Source organism: Typopeltis vanoorti, chromosome 17 (genome assembly GCF_054136105.1).
Source record: "Typopeltis vanoorti isolate ZY-2024b chromosome 17, IOZ_Tvanoo_1.0, whole genome shotgun sequence".
Taxonomy (NCBI): Eukaryota; Metazoa; Arthropoda; class Arachnida; order Uropygi; family Thelyphonidae; genus Typopeltis; species Typopeltis vanoorti.
Genome location: NC_143565.1, coordinates 33,700,727 through 33,719,430, shown reverse-complemented (window position 1 = coordinate 33,719,430; position 18,704 = coordinate 33,700,727). Strand labels below are relative to the sequence as shown.

The window sequence follows — 18,704 nt, the reverse complement described above, 5'->3', positions numbered from 1 at the left end:
TAGGTCATGTACCTGATGTTTGATTTGAAACAATGAAAATTAAGATTGTCTATGATTCAAATTCAGCTTTACAAGAAATACAGTTTTTTCATTAGACATTATAATAATTTACAACTAGAAAAAGCACCGACTATTCAGCAGCTTCTTCAGGATGGTTGGTTGAGAAAGGATGGAAAAATTAAAACAAAACTTAAACTGGTAGAATAGAAACAATCAAAATTAGACAATAACAATGCTTGGTATTAGGTATCGCTTGGAGGTGATATTAGAGAAGTTGAAGTTACCATGTTGAGAGATCTGAAACAGATTTTTAAATGTTATTTAAGATGAGACCAGAACCTTGGTTCTGTTGAGGTAGTCATGTATAATCATAGCGGATTTGTCTAATATCATAATTATATTTCTATTATTGTTTGCTGTCCCTAAAATGTTTGTACCATGAGTTGTAGTTTCTTACCAGTATCTAAGTTTATTTATTTAAGATAAGCAAACTTAGTATGCTTATCTTATGCACAGGTTTCTGGGCATAAGATAAGCATCAATTATCTTATTGCCAAAAATAAGACAAAAGAATTGTAATATAAAGAAAAAGAAACACTGTTTATTTGAGTTTCAAGTTGGATAAACAAAATCAAAACCTTTTGTTATCACAAAATCCAGTATGGTTATATGCATATGTACATGCAATCATCATTTCAAATTAGTACTCTTTGCTTTAACCTCCCTACTGGTCGAGTTGGATGAAATATTGAGACCAAATTGCACTTCTTATCCATGTTATTCAACAGGTGTTACAGAATCATATCCAGATTTAGCTGGACATCTATAGACATCATGGCTGGTTAATTCAAAATAAGCATCCATCTAAAAAAACACTTAGCCTTGAAAACAAAAAGAATAAACATATCTTACCACAGCAGACTTCATCATTATAAATGTTTATGATTAATAATAATTATAGAATTATTCAAATTAAGTGGATATTGAATCCAACATTATTTCGAAGCCGAATAGAGAAACTACAAGAGTTTCATGCCGGATATAGATAGAAACTATAAAATTTTCGGCAGATCCAAGCGTAAGCAAATCTTTCATGACAGGGGCAACTCGTAGTAAAGGTGGGGGTAAGCTCTGATCACCCCCACCTTTACTACGAGTTCGATAACATTAATGTAAAAATCCCATAATGTAAAACACATCTCCTAAGAGATGTATGATGATATACATTTGTGGTGGGGGAGGGGTCACTACCCAGACCGGTTTCGACCTTTGTTGAGGTCTCATCAGTGAGTAGGCAGACCCAAATTGTAAATACTCAGGTTGTAGTGATGCACAGGTTATACTTTACCACACGAATTGCCAAGAGGTGTCACATCACAAAAGACACCAAGCATTATTGAAATAGAGAGCCAAAAGATTTCACTTCAGCGATGCAAAATTATTCAAATTAAGTGGATATCGAATCAAACATTATTTCAAAGCCGAATATAGATAGAAACTTTCAATAATTATAGAAGTTTCACAATAGATTATTTACTTTACTTCAAAAAAACAACAATAAAAAAAACAGTGACATAGAATTGTGACTTGACAGTTTATGTAAAACAATCCTTCCACTTGATGAACTGTACCAAAGTTCTTTCCCCAGAATACTATTTTTCTTCTTTGTCTCCAAGTATAGTCTACTAGAGAATGTTACTATTTTATTTATTTATTTTTTTTAAATAGGACTCTCTCCCACAAAAAGTTGTAAAAACCTATGTTACCTTAGTATCGTGGAATGATCAAGAATTTTTTAAACTACTTATTCTAAACGTGGATCAAACAGGCCTTCAATTAGTGGGAGAGTGATATCACACTGGATGAGGAAATTCATCTGCCACTTAGGGGCAATTGCAAACATCCATACCCACAGCAGAATTTGAGCCTACAAGTGTCCTCATGTTCTCTGCCAGGTTGGCAGGAAAAAGACCCAGAGGAAGACCAAGATATAGGTGGATTGATATTCTGGTAGAAATATAAGATCTGATAATGTTGGAGTCTTGACAGGTAACAGATTGATTTTGAGGAAAATTGTAGATAGGAAGTTACTAACGATGTATGTTTTTCATGTAGTACTATCATATCCTGTACATCCCTTTGGGGGTACATGCCAGAAATTTGATGATGATAATGATAGTGAATTTGAATGGGTGATGTGTGAAAAGCACTGGTAGCTATTTGGTTATCCTGATGATAGATAGGATCCAGAGCATGCTCTCCCTTGCAGAACTATACAGCTGGGATCCATAATCATATTTGAATGTACAAGTGTGCAATCAATGCAGAGCAAGGAATAATGATCAGCATGCTAGTCTGTAGAGGATGAAGTGAGGAGGATATTCAATGCTTTTTTGCACTTTTCCTTAAGGTGACAAATGTGTGTTAAAAATGTTAGCTTTTTGTCAAAGATCAGTCCCAAGAACTTGGTGTCGAGTGCTATTGGAATAATTGTTTTCCCCATTCTTGAATCAGGATCAGGATGCAGAGTACATTTTTGGCAGAAGTGGAAACGACAGTTTCTTCTGCAGAGAACCTGAACCCATGACAAAAAACTCATAAAGAGAAATGATTGATTGCTTGTTGAAGTTGCTTCTAAATGAATTCTCATTGTAGGAGTGATAGTAAATTGTGAAGGGATCGACATAAAGGCAATTGCCTATTGTGGGAGGAAGCTGTTCAATAGCTGAGTTCACTTTAATAACAAAGAGGGTCAGCATTTAAGGCAGAGTCTTGAGGAAAACCTTCTTGATGATAGGGCCAAGATAACATGCTTCCTACTCAGACTTGGAAGACACGGCTGGATGAAAGATCTTAATAAAAACAGGAAGGTGTCCCCTCAGACCAAGAATAAACAGAAGATAACCAGTGTCCATCTCTTCCTCTGGAAAAATACCCAATACATTATCAGATGTGTCAGGATCACTTGGGTAAGTTCAAGTTGCTTTCAGTGGATATTGAAATTTCCATTTTTTCTGTAGAACATCTAGTGGTTTGTCTTTAAGTGACAACTTTGCCATAATTTTTTCACAAGTGTATTCTCATTAAATTAAATCATTTTTGGAGTGAGACCGCACATCATGCAATTGATGCACTCAACAGAGAAATAATCAAGATTGCACCAAATTTCTCCTTATCTGAACCAAACTTCAGATAAGGAGAAATTATCAAATGGTGGAATAAACATATAAGCTGAGTCTGAGTTGCTGTTGACATTTTCTTAGCTGTTACCTTCTCGGCATAAGAGGATCTCAGAGCAGGTGTGATAGTGGCTAATTTTCTTTTTGCATCTCCTGATATAAGATGTTTTGTTCTGTTTTTATTTTTTGTATTTCTTTCCACTTCTGACATGCACAGAAATATGTCAGAGATCTCCCTAACAGTTTACACATTTAGCTTTCTAGGAATTGAGTGTTTTATGGAGTGTAACTGTTATTGGTATTGTTTTGTTCTGTTTTTATTTTTGTATTTCTTTCCACTTCTGACATGCACAGAAATGTGTCAGAGATCTCCCTAACAGTTTACACATTTAGCTTTCTAGGAATTGAGTGTTTTATGGAGTAACTGTTATTGGTATTCCACCAACTGATGTAGCTCTGAGCAGTTTTTTGGAACATTGTTGACATGCTGTTTCTACAATGATGTTACCATAACGTAGTTTCTTAACTGTTTTGGGAGACCTTGCCATTCCTTCTAGACCCTTTTGAATGAAGAAGGGTGATATTTTCCTTATTGGCTTTTCACCTGTTGCACAGATGATCAGAAAAACTGGTACATTTATACTGGTATCACTGCTTTTGTTTCTTATTTCTGTTATTGAAAGGTGTATCAATGGTATTGTTACTTGTCTGGGACTTTGTCATGGCCACGGAAACAACTAAGGATGAAGGATTCAATCCTACTTCACTCCCAATTATTTTTGATAATGTTTCCAGTATTCTTTCAAGATCAGCTTTCTCAGACTAACTTTCAAATCCAGCTTATCGAAGCATAAACATTACATACATAGCATCCTCAGCCTCTAAAAAAACTCGGCATTCTTCTTTTTTGTTCAAAACACAACTTCTTTAGTGACCAAATTCTAACACTTTATCAATCCAAATCTGGCTAATCTTAGAATATTGTTCTCACATTTGTGGTTGTGTACCCCAAACCGCTTTAAGCATTCTCGATTCATAATTGGCTTAAACCACAAATATATATATGATGAAACACCATGCTGAGATTTCATACTGGCTGGGGCATTGACCAGTTAACTGATTTTAATTTTATTATAGTGAAATAATAGAATCAACAAATTATAGAATAAAATTACTGTATTCAGTACTGTACTGTACTGTAATAAATAATGAAGCATGAGTATATAGCTATGCATTTACAGTAAAATCGTCAGCTGGAAATACGTGGAGCAAAAGAGTAATTCTTCATCACCGGCAGCACAGGAGGCTAGTCATCAACAACAAATTCTTCAAATATAATAATTGCAACAAAGTGTTCTGAAGATGATTCACAGATGCATAAGTTGTGGAAGATCTAGGGTATCTTCATGGGCAAAGTCACAACATGAATAGGCCTCTAAAAATTTGTGCATTATATCCAGCTTAGTCTGCACAGTTTTGCTTTTTCTTTCTGCATTAATTTTCACTGCAACAAGCAATTGTGGCTTGCATCATTTTGTATACTTTGTTAAATCTCTCCATATGGGTCCATTTTCCTTAAACATCCAAATTGCTTTATTAACAGAATCAAATGCCTATATCAATGTTTTCACTGTAAACTTCTTTTTTGGATTGGCTTCTTCTTCTGCTGTTTATCATGCAATTTCTGTGCTTCTTAAGTCTATAAGGTCTTTATATAAGGTCTCAAAGTTCTTTCACAGTTTTAACCAATTGCTCTCCATCTTCAATACAACCTCCAACTCAAAATCTTCAACTAGCAGCATTATCTTCTCACCAATCTCTTGTAATGCTCTGTATTTGTCAAATCCTATGAACATATGATCATATACTTTCAGCTGCTTCTTCTAAACACCATTCATATAACTCTGTGCTCACATTATTACTCAATGTGAGTGAGGTGATATTTGATGAACATGTTAATGGAATGGCCATTGTAAATATGAGTGTTCATAAGTTGCATATATCATAAGTTGAGGACTGACTGTATGTATGTGTGCGTGTACTGCAGATGATGACTTTAATATGAAGGTTGAAATGTCTGGAAATGCAAGTTATTACTACTAACGGTAGTCAACAACTTTACATAATGAATGCTGATCACTGTGTAACTTTAAAAGAAAGGATAATGATGACATATTTATTCTGGAATAAATATGTCATCATTATGAATTTAGCATCCTAAGTATGAATGTTGCTGCTTTCTTTTTTTAACACAACTCTTTTCTCTGCTACGTAAAAAAAAAGTATCCAGTACTATTTAATTTCAATTAAATTAATGTAAACTAAAGGTTACGAAATGAGTGTATTATGTAGATATTCTCAAGCCATTCAATACATGATGGGGAAAGGGTTGGGCCAAGATACCAACATATAATGCCTGTTAACTGCTTGTGGTCTGTGTGCATGTTTTGCAAGATGAAAATCCCACGTGGCAAATGGTAACCCTGTCACCTATGCATAAGACCAATTAACTTACTTTTATTTTTAAGAGTGATGGATCACAAACAGTATATAATGACTTCAATTTCATTGTTATCTATTCATCAACTAGTTTTAGTGAACCAACAAACAGTTAATAGTTTGGCAAAACTAGTTGAATAAAATTGCATATGGTGATATAACATGTCATTATCCACCAAAATATGAACTTCTCTCTACAACAGCTATGTGAACAATATCATTGGATGTTAACTCCATGCACATACTGGCATGAGCAATACCAATCCAGCTAACCTTAGAGGACATGGAAACGTGGTCCTCAAAGAATTTTAAAGGATATGCTGTATTTAATCTTATAAAAATAAAACTTACGGCTGCTTCAAGTGCTTTATTATAATGATGAATCTCTGTTAGGGCATCTAATGTAGGATTGTTGGCAATTAATCCACCATCCAAGAAACGTCCAGCAGCAGCACGAAAATATGTTGGTGCAGCACCAGATGCCCTGGCAGCTTGCCACACTAACTGCTCTGCATCGCAAAAACAGAAATATTAACATATTTAAAAGTTAAACAGATCAAGAAAGATAATTAAAATGCATAATTTGTTCCTGTTTGATGACAACGTAAAAATGTAAACATACTTTTTTACTTCATATATATTTACAATTTCATTAGTTTATATATTTCATGGACTTTTATTACTTTGCATATATTTACATAGATTATGCTAAAATGCGTGCGCACACACTTCTAATTTATTCAAAAAAAATTGTCATTAGGACCAGAAAAGTAGTTGAGACTGTGTCTGTACATGATTTACATGTAACTCACAAATTCTCATTACTGTGGCTTCATTTTGTTACTGATACTCCATTAATTTAAATTTATCAATGATGCCCTTGATACTCAGGCAAAAATTCTATGAAAGAAAAAATCTCTCACATAATTCCTCCATCTTTATTATTGCATAAATTTTTCTTGTATTTATCAACCAACAAACATACTAAAATTCATTAATGATAATATTAATAAAATCAACAGGAAATAAATCTGAAGACAGACATTAGCCATAAGTCAAGAAGTCCATAAACTGTTATAAGTTTCATTTGTATTTATTACACATTGTCACTATAACAAAACTTTAGCCTCAAGATTTCATTCTTGGGACCAGAACTGATATTCACATTGTTTATATTATTTATCAAGACAACCTCTTCTTCCTGACATGGCTCTTGATAAGCAATATTCGTCACAAGATCCAAGGTACGGAAAGGAAGGAATAAGACAAAACACATCATAGTTTCAGAGTCCAAACACAGTTTTAGCTATTACACTTTTTTATAAAATCTTTATCAAGTAGCTTTATTTTTATCCTCCTACATGTTTCGCCAATCTGTTTCTATTGGCATCCTCAGGGAATACAAATCAGTAAGCACAAAATGAAGGTTACAGACTAGGTTATAACCGATGGTTCTAAATCATACAAAAATTGGTATTGTGCGTGACAATGTGCGTGTCTCGTTAACATGATTTATTCATGATGACTCATGACATAATTGTTATGAAAGTTCATTTCTTTGATATTTAATGATCTGATAAAAGTTTTCCAAATTTCTGGTAAAATTAGACCTTGATTCTTGTTTAGGTTTTCAGTTTTACGGACGACTGTAGCTGCTTCTTTAAAGGTTCTTGAATGGTAGTTATCTTCTATGTATGGCATAAGGCTCTTATCCCACTCAATGTGATGGTTAGTAGAGGCAAAGTGGCATGAAAGGCCTGAAATGTCTTGTCTGTTATTTCTGACATATCCTATGTGTTCTTTCTTCCTCGTTTCGAAGCTTCTAGATGTCTGACCTACGTAACTAATACCACATGAGCAAGGAATATTATATACTCCAGAGTATTTGTAGAATGGGTGAGGATCTTTCGGTGATCTTAAAAATTTCCGATTAGTATTGATTGGTTTGAATGCCACTCTGATCTTGTATGGTTTTAAAAGGTTAGCTAATTTTTTGGAAAGGTTGTTGACAAAAGGAATTGTAATTGTACTGATGTATTGGACGTCATCACGTTGTCGATGTGGTATATCAGTAAATAAAATCTTGTTATAGAGTCTTTTAGGGTAACCGTTTAAAGAAAGTTCTCTGGATATTGTGGTTAATTCCGTTAGTAGGTCATCCTTGTCTGTCGTATACTGATATATATCTGACGTCCAATACATCAGTACAATTACAATTCCTTTTGTCAACAACCTTTCCAAAAAATTAGCTAACCTTTTAAAACCATACAAGATCAGAGTGGCATTCAAACCAATCAATACTATTCGGAAATTTTTAAGATCACCGAAAGATCCTCACCCATTCTACAAATACTCTGGAGTATATAATATTCCTTGCTCATGTGGTATTAGTTACGTAGGTCAGACATCTAGAAGCTTCGAAACGAGAAAGAAAGAACACATAGGATATGTCAGAAATAACAGACAAGACATTTCAGGCCTTTCATGCCACTTTGCCTCTACTAACCATCACATTGAGTGGGATAAGAGCCTTATGCCATACATAGAAGATAACTACCATTCAAGAACCTTTAAAGAAGCAGCTACAGTCGTCCGTAAAACTGAAAACCTAAACAAGAATCAAGGTCTAATTTTACCAGAAATTTGGAAAACTTTTATCAGATCATTAAATATCAAAGAAATGAACTTTCATAACAATTACGTCATGAGTCATCACGAATAAATCACGTTAACGAGACACGCACATTGTCACGCACAATACCAATTTTTGTATGATTTAGAACCATCGGTTATAACCTAGTCTGTAACCTAGTAATCCTAGTAATCCTAGTCTGTAATCCTAGATGAGTCTTTGACTCCATGAGGTCTTGTTTAATAATAACCTTCATTTTGTGCTTACTGATTTGTATTCCCTGAGGATGCCAATAGAAACAGATTGGCGAAACATGTAGGAGGATAAAAATAAAGCCACTTGATAAAGATTTTATAAAAAAAGTGTAATAGTCTTATGAATAATTGTCAAGAAAAAATTCAACATAATGAACAGTTTTAGCTACTTCAAGCCTCCAATAAGCAAACTAAGTGTGTTATATTAATGGAGAAATTCATCCATTAGTGCGACCTAGTACCAAACTTTTTGGCATTTTCTTTGGGGAATGTCAGTATTCCAATCTACTTTTATCCAGTTATATGCAGTTTCATACAGCATTTTAGAGGTTGAAAGTTTAATGCCTATGACTGGAAGATATGCTCAAGGGCTATCTACTAATTGCCATAATGAAAACACATGCAGAAGACTAAATTCCAGCTCACCAAATTGAACAAGGGCCATATTTTTCCAGGAAAAGTAGGAAAAATAAGGAATATATATATATATATATATTTTTTATTTTTATTTATTTTTTTAAATTTACTTACATGACTAATAAAGCATTTCTAAGCTTCATATAAGAATTAATTTAATAAACACAGAAATCAAATATGCTATGTTGATAAAAGTATTTCGACACCCAGAAGTGGGCAAAAAATGTGTTTTCATTACCGAGTGGGACTACCTACATTTCTAGTACCGAGTGGGACTACCTTTGGCCTGAATGATAGCAACTATCCTTCAGGGTATGCTTTCAACCAATTTCTGATATATCACAATAGGAATATTCTTCCATACATTGTGTAAAGCTACCTTCAAAACTGCCTCAGAGGTCTGGACTCAGAGCCATCCAGTCTAACACTTCGATGTTGTTTTCTGGAAACCAGTCTCAGACACGCAGTGCAGTATGGAGCACTGTCATGCTGAAATATGCAAGGGTAACTGCCAAAGTACTTCCATAGTGTCGGAAGCATGAAATTGTCCAGGATGTCTCAATAGCCATAAGTCATCATGGTTTTGAGCATGTCCACCAATGAACTAAGCACCATCCATCCAACTGAAATACCCCCATACCATTACTGAGCCTCCACCAAACTTGACAGTTGGAATGATGCAGTCCTGCTGGATCCATTCACCAGGTAATCTCCAGATCCAAACATGACCATCAGAGTGAAGCATTTGGAAGCATGATTCATTGCTCCACAGAACCCTTTTCCAATCAAATATGGTCCAGGAATAGTATGAGACACCAGTTCAAACATCATTTGGTACTTGGGGGGGGGGTGGCTTGTTTGCAGCAGCTCTGCCATAGTAGCCTAAGACATGCAACTCTCTGCAGACAGTTCTAGTGCTGACATTCCTGCAGCATTTTCCATTTTGACTGTGAGATCCACTGCTGATGATGTGCAGGATGCTCAAACATTCTGAGATAGAACTTGTTGATCTTGGTCAGTGGCCTCTCAAGGCATTTTCCTACAAATGACATAAGCGACAGTGGATTTTGCTATACTGAGATAGGTAGCAATGTCACAGACAGAAAGACAATTGATATGACACCCAACTACCATCCCACATTGGAAGTCTGTCAGTTCAGCTGAACATGGCATCTTGACATAGAGTACAGTGAAAAACATGCAGCACATCCCACCTTTTATTACCAGACTTACAAGACACTCCATGAATATTTGCAGCTAGTATGATCCAAAATTGGCATGGCACGTAAGGTGTCCAAATATTTTTGTCAACATAATGTATTTCCATCATGGAAATAACTACCCAATCAATAATTGCCTAACCTTCCTTAATTCTTGCCTAACCAGAACTGAGAAAGTGCACAGTAAAACAAAATTAAGGATAAACATCACCATATGGAGGAGCAAGGAAGCGTTTTATATATTCATATAATACCTTATATGAATATAAAGCCAGAAGACAATAAAACAAGAAACTATTAATGAAAAGACACTACTAATTTTGTCTTGCATTGCATAAAATAGAAGTGGGGGGGGGGGAATTGAGAGATACATAAAACATTACTTGCATATAACTGCCATAATATTAAGTTAAAAACAGATTGTTAACATTTAAAGGAATTCTTGGACTAGCTGCATTGCTTTACAGTGACCATGTTCATGGTCTCATGTATGCCATACCTGAATAGCAGAGAAGTAACAATCAGAAATGTTGTAGCTGAGATTCACACTGAGCTGGATGGGGTTTGGTACAATTTCTGTTGATTCCAAGATTTTAACTATATGTTCATCATAGCATCTATATATGATTTCAGATCTATCCAAATTCACTGAGTGTGTACCAGATTAGTTGTCATTGGGATCTGAAGAATTAAGATCTCAATGACTGGCTCTACCATACATGATATCTCTGACATACTCTTCAATATAAAGCTCAAGTGATTTCTCTGTTTATCTCTAATATGGCAAACTGCAACTACACGAAAGATGGTAGGTGCAACCTGGATACTTCAAGGTATTGTGTTTTGGTTTTGCCAGGCAAACCCAGGAATAAAGTTTGGTTAGGGTAGTGAATGAAGAGTATGGATTTTATATTTCTTGAGAACTTTTACGAACTTGGTTCAAATGGAGCTGATTCATGCAAGGGAAATAAAACTTTTCACACTATATTTTTTTTTGTTTTTTTGGTTTTATTATCTTTCAGCATTATAGACATAAGTCATTTAATAAATGTTCAATAGCCACGAAAGCTTTCAGACATACAGATATATATTCCATCAAATATATATCTTGCTATGCACATTCCTTTGAAATCTACATGTTTCAACATGGCACTCTTCTACAATTTTTCATGTGTGACAGCATAAGCAGTAAAAGACATAAGCAATGTATTCAGAATATTATTATCCCAAGAATCCATAGAGTCAGTCTCATCTAGGACATCCTTTTGTCATACACACATCATACCATGTCTTAAAAACTGCAATTCTCTGCAGACACCACATTCTCAGGCTAGGCATACCAAACATTCACAACTCTGCATGCAAAAGACCTGCATCCCGTTCCTCTGCTCACACCCTCCTTATACAGCTTCCAGAGATGACCTCTGGTTCTACCCTGATTTCCAACCATTTTCTGCAAAACCTCTCCAACATTGATCCTATAACAACCCCTTACTAACTGGTAGGTCTCTATCATATCACCCCTCTTCCTCCTATCCACCAGACTTTGTAAATTGTATCTTCTTGACCTTTCTTCATATTCAATCCAGAGATCAGAAATTACCTTAGTAAGTCACCTCTGGACCTTTTCCAACATCTCCTCGTCCTTTTGAAAACCAGGCGATCAAATCTGTGCACAGTAGTCCATGTATGTAGCCTAATCAAAGCCTTATACAATGGAACACGAATCTCCTTACTTCTACAAGTCAGTATCCTCCACATCTTTCCCAGAATTCTTTGTGTTGTCCTCACAAATTTGGCAATATCTTCCCTAAATTTCAGATCCTTATCCACTATCCACTTATTTCTTATCCACTATCACCCCAAGATCTATTTCTTTCACCTCCAAAAATATATCACCACCAAGCATAAATTCTACATCCCATCCTTGTTTCCCAAATTTTAAAACATTACATTTTGCAACATTGAACTCACATCCCCATTCCTGTACCTGATCACTCAATTTATAAGTCGTCTTGTAAGACCACAACATCTTCTCTACTCTTCATGGTTCGTCCCAACTTTGCATCATCTGCTAACGACTGAATATCCCCATCCAAATCTTTGGCAACATCATTAACACACAGGTTAAACAGCAATGGCCTGAAATAGATCCCTGAGGCACACAACTAGCGACTTTCCTCTTTCTGGATATTGCTCCTCATACACAACTTGCTGATACCTATCAGATAGCAAAGTCTCCGATCCAATGCACTGATCTAATATCCAACCCCCATCTACTCTAGTTTGATTATCAAATTATCTATCAAAAGCCTTTGCAAAATCTAAGTATACTACTGTGATAAGGGAGTAGATTACCAAAACATGACTTCCCTTTAGCAACTCCATGTTGTCCATCAAAGATAGTACCATTGTCATCAACAATGGTACTATATTAGGATCCAATTATGGATCCTAATTTCTCCAACAACTTAACCACAACACCTGACACACGGATAGGCCTATAATTTGCTGCTTTAGTTATATCACCTCCCTTATAAAGCAGCACAATCTTGCCCTCCTTCCACTCCTTTAGAACTTGACCGAGGGCAAGACTCATATTAAAAAAATATGTCAAGGCAGATGTCAACTCCCTGGCATATTCCTTCAGAATATGTGGTGATATATTATCAAGTCTGACAGACTTATTAACAACAAGTTTGTTCAATTCCCTATATACACCTCTTGCACACTTACAATCAGTCTCTCTTCCCCCTCATCAACTACTCTCAATCTCTCCATTATGTCATATTCACAAGATTGAAAGACCTTTACGAACTGATCATTAAATATCTCCACGACATCTTCTGCAGTGTCCTTATACCATTTTCTCCAATCAATGGCATCTTTCAATAATCATTCTTTTTTTCGCTGACTACATATTGAAATAACTCCCTAGGATGTATTCATTTATTACTTAAATAAAGAGCCAATAGGCTTCATTTCAGCGATGTAACATTATTTAAATTAAGGGGATATTAAATCCCACATTGTTTCAAAACCGAATAAGAAACTCAAAGATTGGAATCAAAGAGTTTCATGGCGAATATAGTAAATTATAAAAGTATCGGCAGATACTAGCATAAGCTAAAAGCACATAGTATGTGGGATTTAATATCCCCCTTAATTTAAATAAATGTGGGATTTAATATCCCCGTAATCTAAATAATGTTATATCACCGAAATGAAGCCTATTGGCTCTTTATTTAAGTAATTTAATGGGTGCACCTGTTTGACAACTCATATAGCAGAGTATATAAATTCTTTTCGCTATATCCTCAGTATTAATTTGGTCTACCTACTCACTGATGAGGCCTCAATAAAGGTTGAAACTGGTCTGGGTAGTGTATAACACCACCATAATGTATAACATCATACATCTCCTAGGAGATGTGTTTTTACATTATGGGAAATACTAAGAATAGTGATCAGAGCTTTACCCACTTTTGCTACGAGTTGTCCTAGTTTGTACTCTGTGCTTTAGCTTATAATAGTATCTGCCGATACTTTTATAGTTTACTATATTCGACATGAAACTCTTTGAGTTTCTTATTCGGTTTTGAAACAATGTGGGATTTAATATCCCCTTAATTTAAATAATATTTATTTATTTATTATTTTTTTTTTTGGATTCATTAGCTAATTGCTCCTCCATTATGCTTCACTTTTGCTACCCTTACCACCCAAGTCACCCTTCTTGCTTGGTCTTTGTAATCCTCATAGAAATGGTTATTACCACTTTTCTTATGCTACCTCCATAATCTATCGCATGCTTAATCTTTTCATTCATCCATTTAAACATTGCCTCTACTAGACAGTTTTATGGTCACTCTCACCAACTGGAGGGTTTAATCCTGATCTAACCATGTCTCACTTATTTCAACATTTCTTGGGTGAACAGACTCAATTAATACAACCATTTCATTTGTCTTATTTCTTATACTTCTATGTTTGCACACAAACATAGCAGCTTATTCCTGGACTATTGCTAGTTACACTGACACCACTTATTTGATGTAACTTCTCCATGCTTAACTTGAGCCATTTCTTTTTCTCCTTATTCATCTTAGAACCTTCTTCAGATCCAACTGTTTTCTCTTGATCCCAGGTCATTCCCTCCCATTTGCATCTACACATGCATTCACATCCTCTTGGAACATCTACCTTTCTCATGCTGTGATCCTCTGTCCACCCTGAGTCTCCCTGTTTCCCTCTCTATCTTGCACACCTGTTTTCTCATTCTCTATACTCATGCCACTCACTTCTTCATGCATAACCACTTCTTCAATCTCTCCTGCTCTTCCACATCACTTCCCACTTGATCAGATTCATTCTCTGTACTCACTTCTCTACCTTTCGGCAGCAGTCTCTCTTAGCGACTCACACCAAAACCATTCGAGTGCAGTCCATCGCTCCTATACGGTTCACTTCATCCTTCAAACTCATCCATACATTAACAAACTGCACTCCTTTCTCCTCACACATTTCTGCTAACATATCATTCAAAATCCCTGCTTTTCCCCTTATCTCACCGTCATACTTGAGCAACGCGCTTACTACCTTTCCTATCACACTATATTCTTTTATCCGTCTCAACAACCACCTGATATCCAATTTGATGTGGTCTTTGTTTGCAGTCCGTTATTTGTACCTATTACAACTACCAACTCTTTTGCTCACTTACTTCTCATTATATAATTCACTTACTTCTTGTATATAATGCCTCAATCACTACTCATTCTATCTCTAATAAAACATACTTTATGCATCCTCTCATCCAGCACACCGTTAACAATTGAATCACCACACAAATCAATAAGTAGAGGACAGGTAATTATTATAGGGGATTTCAAATATGGTAACACTGATTGAAGGGAGGAGAGGACCAATGGGAGGAAGGAAATGAATTTTATGCAGTTACTAAGGGATAAGTACCTGAGACAGCATGTAATGGAGTATACTAGGGGTTCGAGAGTGCTTGACCTAGTAAATGCATCTAAGAAAGTGACTATTATGAACATGACCATATTGCCCCCAATTGTTGAGAGTGATCATAAGGTCAAATGGGAAGCTCAAAAAGAAGGCCTGTTACTAGTGGAATTTTCACTTAAGGCAGGGTACATGTGGAATTACCAGACTGGTAAGTAAGACCAGCTTAAGAGATTGCTTGGATCAGTGACATGGCATGTTAAACTGCAAGGGTTGGATGTTGACAGTGCATGGGAAGTGATTAAGGAGAGTTTGAGGGAGGTAATGGCTGACTGCATACCTAGAATCTGGAGAGTAAATCAAGTGGGAGTTAAATGGATGAATAACACCATTAAGCTTGAGCTGCAAAAAAAGAAACAATTGTGGATGAAATTTAAGGAGAAAGTGACCTGCAGGCACATGAACAGTACAAAGCACAGGCCAGAAGGGTAACTAGTGTGGTAAGAAAAGCAAGAGGATTATGAAAGGAAATTAGCAATGCAAGCTAAAGTGAATCCCAAACAGTTATTTCGATATGCTGCAAGTAAAAGAAAAATGTATACAGCAAACTGATTCTAAGGAATGCTGATGGCAGGAATTGTTGTCCAGGTTTTGGAGATATTAGTCAAGAGCAAAATACAGGAATGGGTAGATGAGAATGGGATAATGTATGAAGGACAGCATGGTTTTGTGAAGGGCAGATCATGCCTCAGTAACTTGTTTACGTTTTATAATGCAGTGACGGCTGAACTGGATATGGGTAATGGATTTACAGTGATACTGCTGGACTTTCCTAAGGCCTTTGACAGGATACCACATGGAATTCTAATCAGTAAACTGCAGCACATGGGGATGGATATAGGGTTGGTGAGTTGGATAGGAGGGTGGTTGATGAACAGGTATCAAAGAGTAGTTTATTCAGGAGTGGAGTCCAAAGAAAGCCTGTTACTAGTGGTTTGCTACAGAGTTCTGTTCTTGGACCACTGCTATTTAGTTTGTTCATTAATGATATAGGGAAGGATCTGAGAGGAACGGTTCATTTATTTGCTGATGATGCAAAGTTGGGTAGAGCAATAGTGAATGCAGATGATGTCAAAATTTTGCAGGATGATTTGGATAGATTGGCAGTCTGGGCTAATGAGAATGGATGTCAGTTTAATGTAGCAAAGTGTAAGGTTATGCATTTTGAAGTGAAAAAATTAGCAGCAATATATTACACTGGTGAAACTGTACTCCAGGAGACTGACAAAGCCAGAGATTTGGGTGTGTTGGTGGATAGGGAGTTGAAGTTTAGGGGGCACATAGCAAAAGTACTAAATCAGCTCATCAGATCACTTGTCACTGAAGAATATTTTGATGAGCAGAGATAACCTGCTTGTCTCTGCTTATCGAGCTTTGATAAGATCCCATCTTGACTACTGTTGCTCCTCATCACCAAGAAACCCTGGCACAGACCTAGGTGCCAGGGTTTCTTGGTGATGAGGAGGAGGTTGAGAGGATCCAGAGGCGAGTGACCAAGATGATAGCTGGTCTATGGAATGAACCTTACAAGAACAGGTTGAAGATCTTTGGTTTACAGAAACTGGTTGTTGGGCGAAAAAGGGTTGATATGATTGAGACATACAAATTACTGAATGATTTTTACAAGATTAATTCATTGGAAATTTTTCAGAACAGGTCTGGTGGGAATGGAAACTGGACCTATGACATCCAGTTTCCATGGATGTCATAAGGAACATCCATGGAAACTGAGTTAAAAGGGTGTTAGAGTTTTTTACTTGGAGAGTGGTGAATGAGTGGAATAAGCTGCCAGAGTTTGTTGTGGGTGCCATGACTGTAAATGAGTTCAAAGCAAAGAATGATGGATACTGTGCAAATTCCGAATAGCTGTTCTTGATATGATGTTTAGGACTCCCTCGATGAGTCTAAGGACCCCTTAGAGTTGCCAGTAATAATCATAATTGTTATTATTATGACAGGATTGAAGCAAAGAGATGCCATTTTGTCCATCCTTTTTTAATTTAGCATTAGAAAAATGTATTCAAGAAACATAAAAAGTATATATCATCATTTTATATATAAAAAAGTATATATCAAAGCAGATGATATATACCTTATTGGAGAAAATGCTAAAGATATTACAATATCTGGCTCCTGCTAACGAGATCTCAATAAAAGTCGGAACTAGTCTGAGTAGTGGTCCTTCCCATAATGCATAGCATTATATATGTTTGAAAGCGGGTGTGCCTTGCCTTATAGGATAGTAATGCAATTGATGTGAAGTTATTAGTCTCTATATACAACTAGTCAAGAAGATACTTCAAGCACAAACTTTGCTTAAACACGTGGATAAAGGAATAAAACCAAGAATATTATTTCTTGGAACCTTTAATTTTTAGTCTACCTACATGAAAAAAAATTTCAACATTTATTAATAATGGAACACGTATAGACCACAGTGATAACTTTAATTAAATAAATAAAGGTACAAATATTTCATACTGAAAGTAACAGTACATCCTCAGTGTAGAAGAAACAATTAAAGGAATGGAATACAAAGTATAGAACAGTCGGTGGATCACCAAATAAATTGTTGCCGTGTGCCAGAAGATTAATTACTAAAATATTATTAAATAATTCTTTAAAGATAATTATTTCAGTGGCTCTTATTAACTAAAAGATGAAGAATTTCATCAACTCCTATAGAAATTTTGACCTGGAGTCTCCCAAACTTTTGGGAGAGAGAGAGAGACAGTCATTTCGATTTAAATACAATTCACGATGGGTCTTACTGGATAGCCTTCTTTATGGATTTTTGGGAGGCCATATAAGCGAGGAGCTCTTCCAAAATGAGTGCACAGTTTATCCACGAAGTTTTGATCCCAACTAATAACTTCATTGAGCAACTTATTTAATTGTTTAATTTGCAAATTTTTAGGATTATATTGATTTCTTGATAGGTGGAGGTATCTTGTAAAAGGCTGGTTACTTTTCTCTCATAGTCAGTCTTATCCATGATCACAACAGCGTTTCGGCTTTTGAAGTAGATATTTCATTATTTTTTCTTAATGAAGTCAGTCCATGGATTTCAGCACTCGATCGGAGTGATCATGGATAAGACTAACTATGAGAGAAAAGTAACCAGCGTTTTACAAGATGACGTAAGATGGCTCCCCAAGGGACAGATGCTTAGCAGGGTTTTTGACACGAGGAGATTATTCAGTTTCTTACTAACCAGAATTGTAATTTAATTCAAGACTATGAAAGAAGAGATGCAGTAATTTGATTGGCCTACTTAGCAGATATTTTCGCTCACCTAAATGAATTAAATATATCAATGCAACGGGTAAGAACATAACATGTATTGAAAAATTATTTGCTTTTATTGAAAAACTAAAAATTTGGATACGTCAACTTGAAAATGGTAATTTTGCATACTTTCCCTTGATTGATGAAATTATTCTGTAAAACGAAAAAAATCCCAATTTTACCTGAA

The 18,704-nt window shown here is 35.7% G+C and overlaps 1 protein-coding gene across 2 annotated transcripts in view; it reads right to left on the bottom strand.

The window, feature by feature from the left end:
• iPLA2-VIA (calcium-independent phospholipase A2 VIA) overlaps positions 1-18,704 on the bottom strand; it is a 369,611-nt gene that overhangs the window by 39,438 nt on the left and 311,469 nt on the right. For both annotated transcript variants that reach the window (XM_090407696.1, XM_090407695.1), the window contains exon 12: positions 6,030-6,187. In XM_090407696.1, the coding sequence (XP_090263822.1) occupies positions 6,030-6,187 (158 nt within the window). The remainder of the gene's footprint in view (positions 1-6,029; positions 6,188-18,704) is intronic.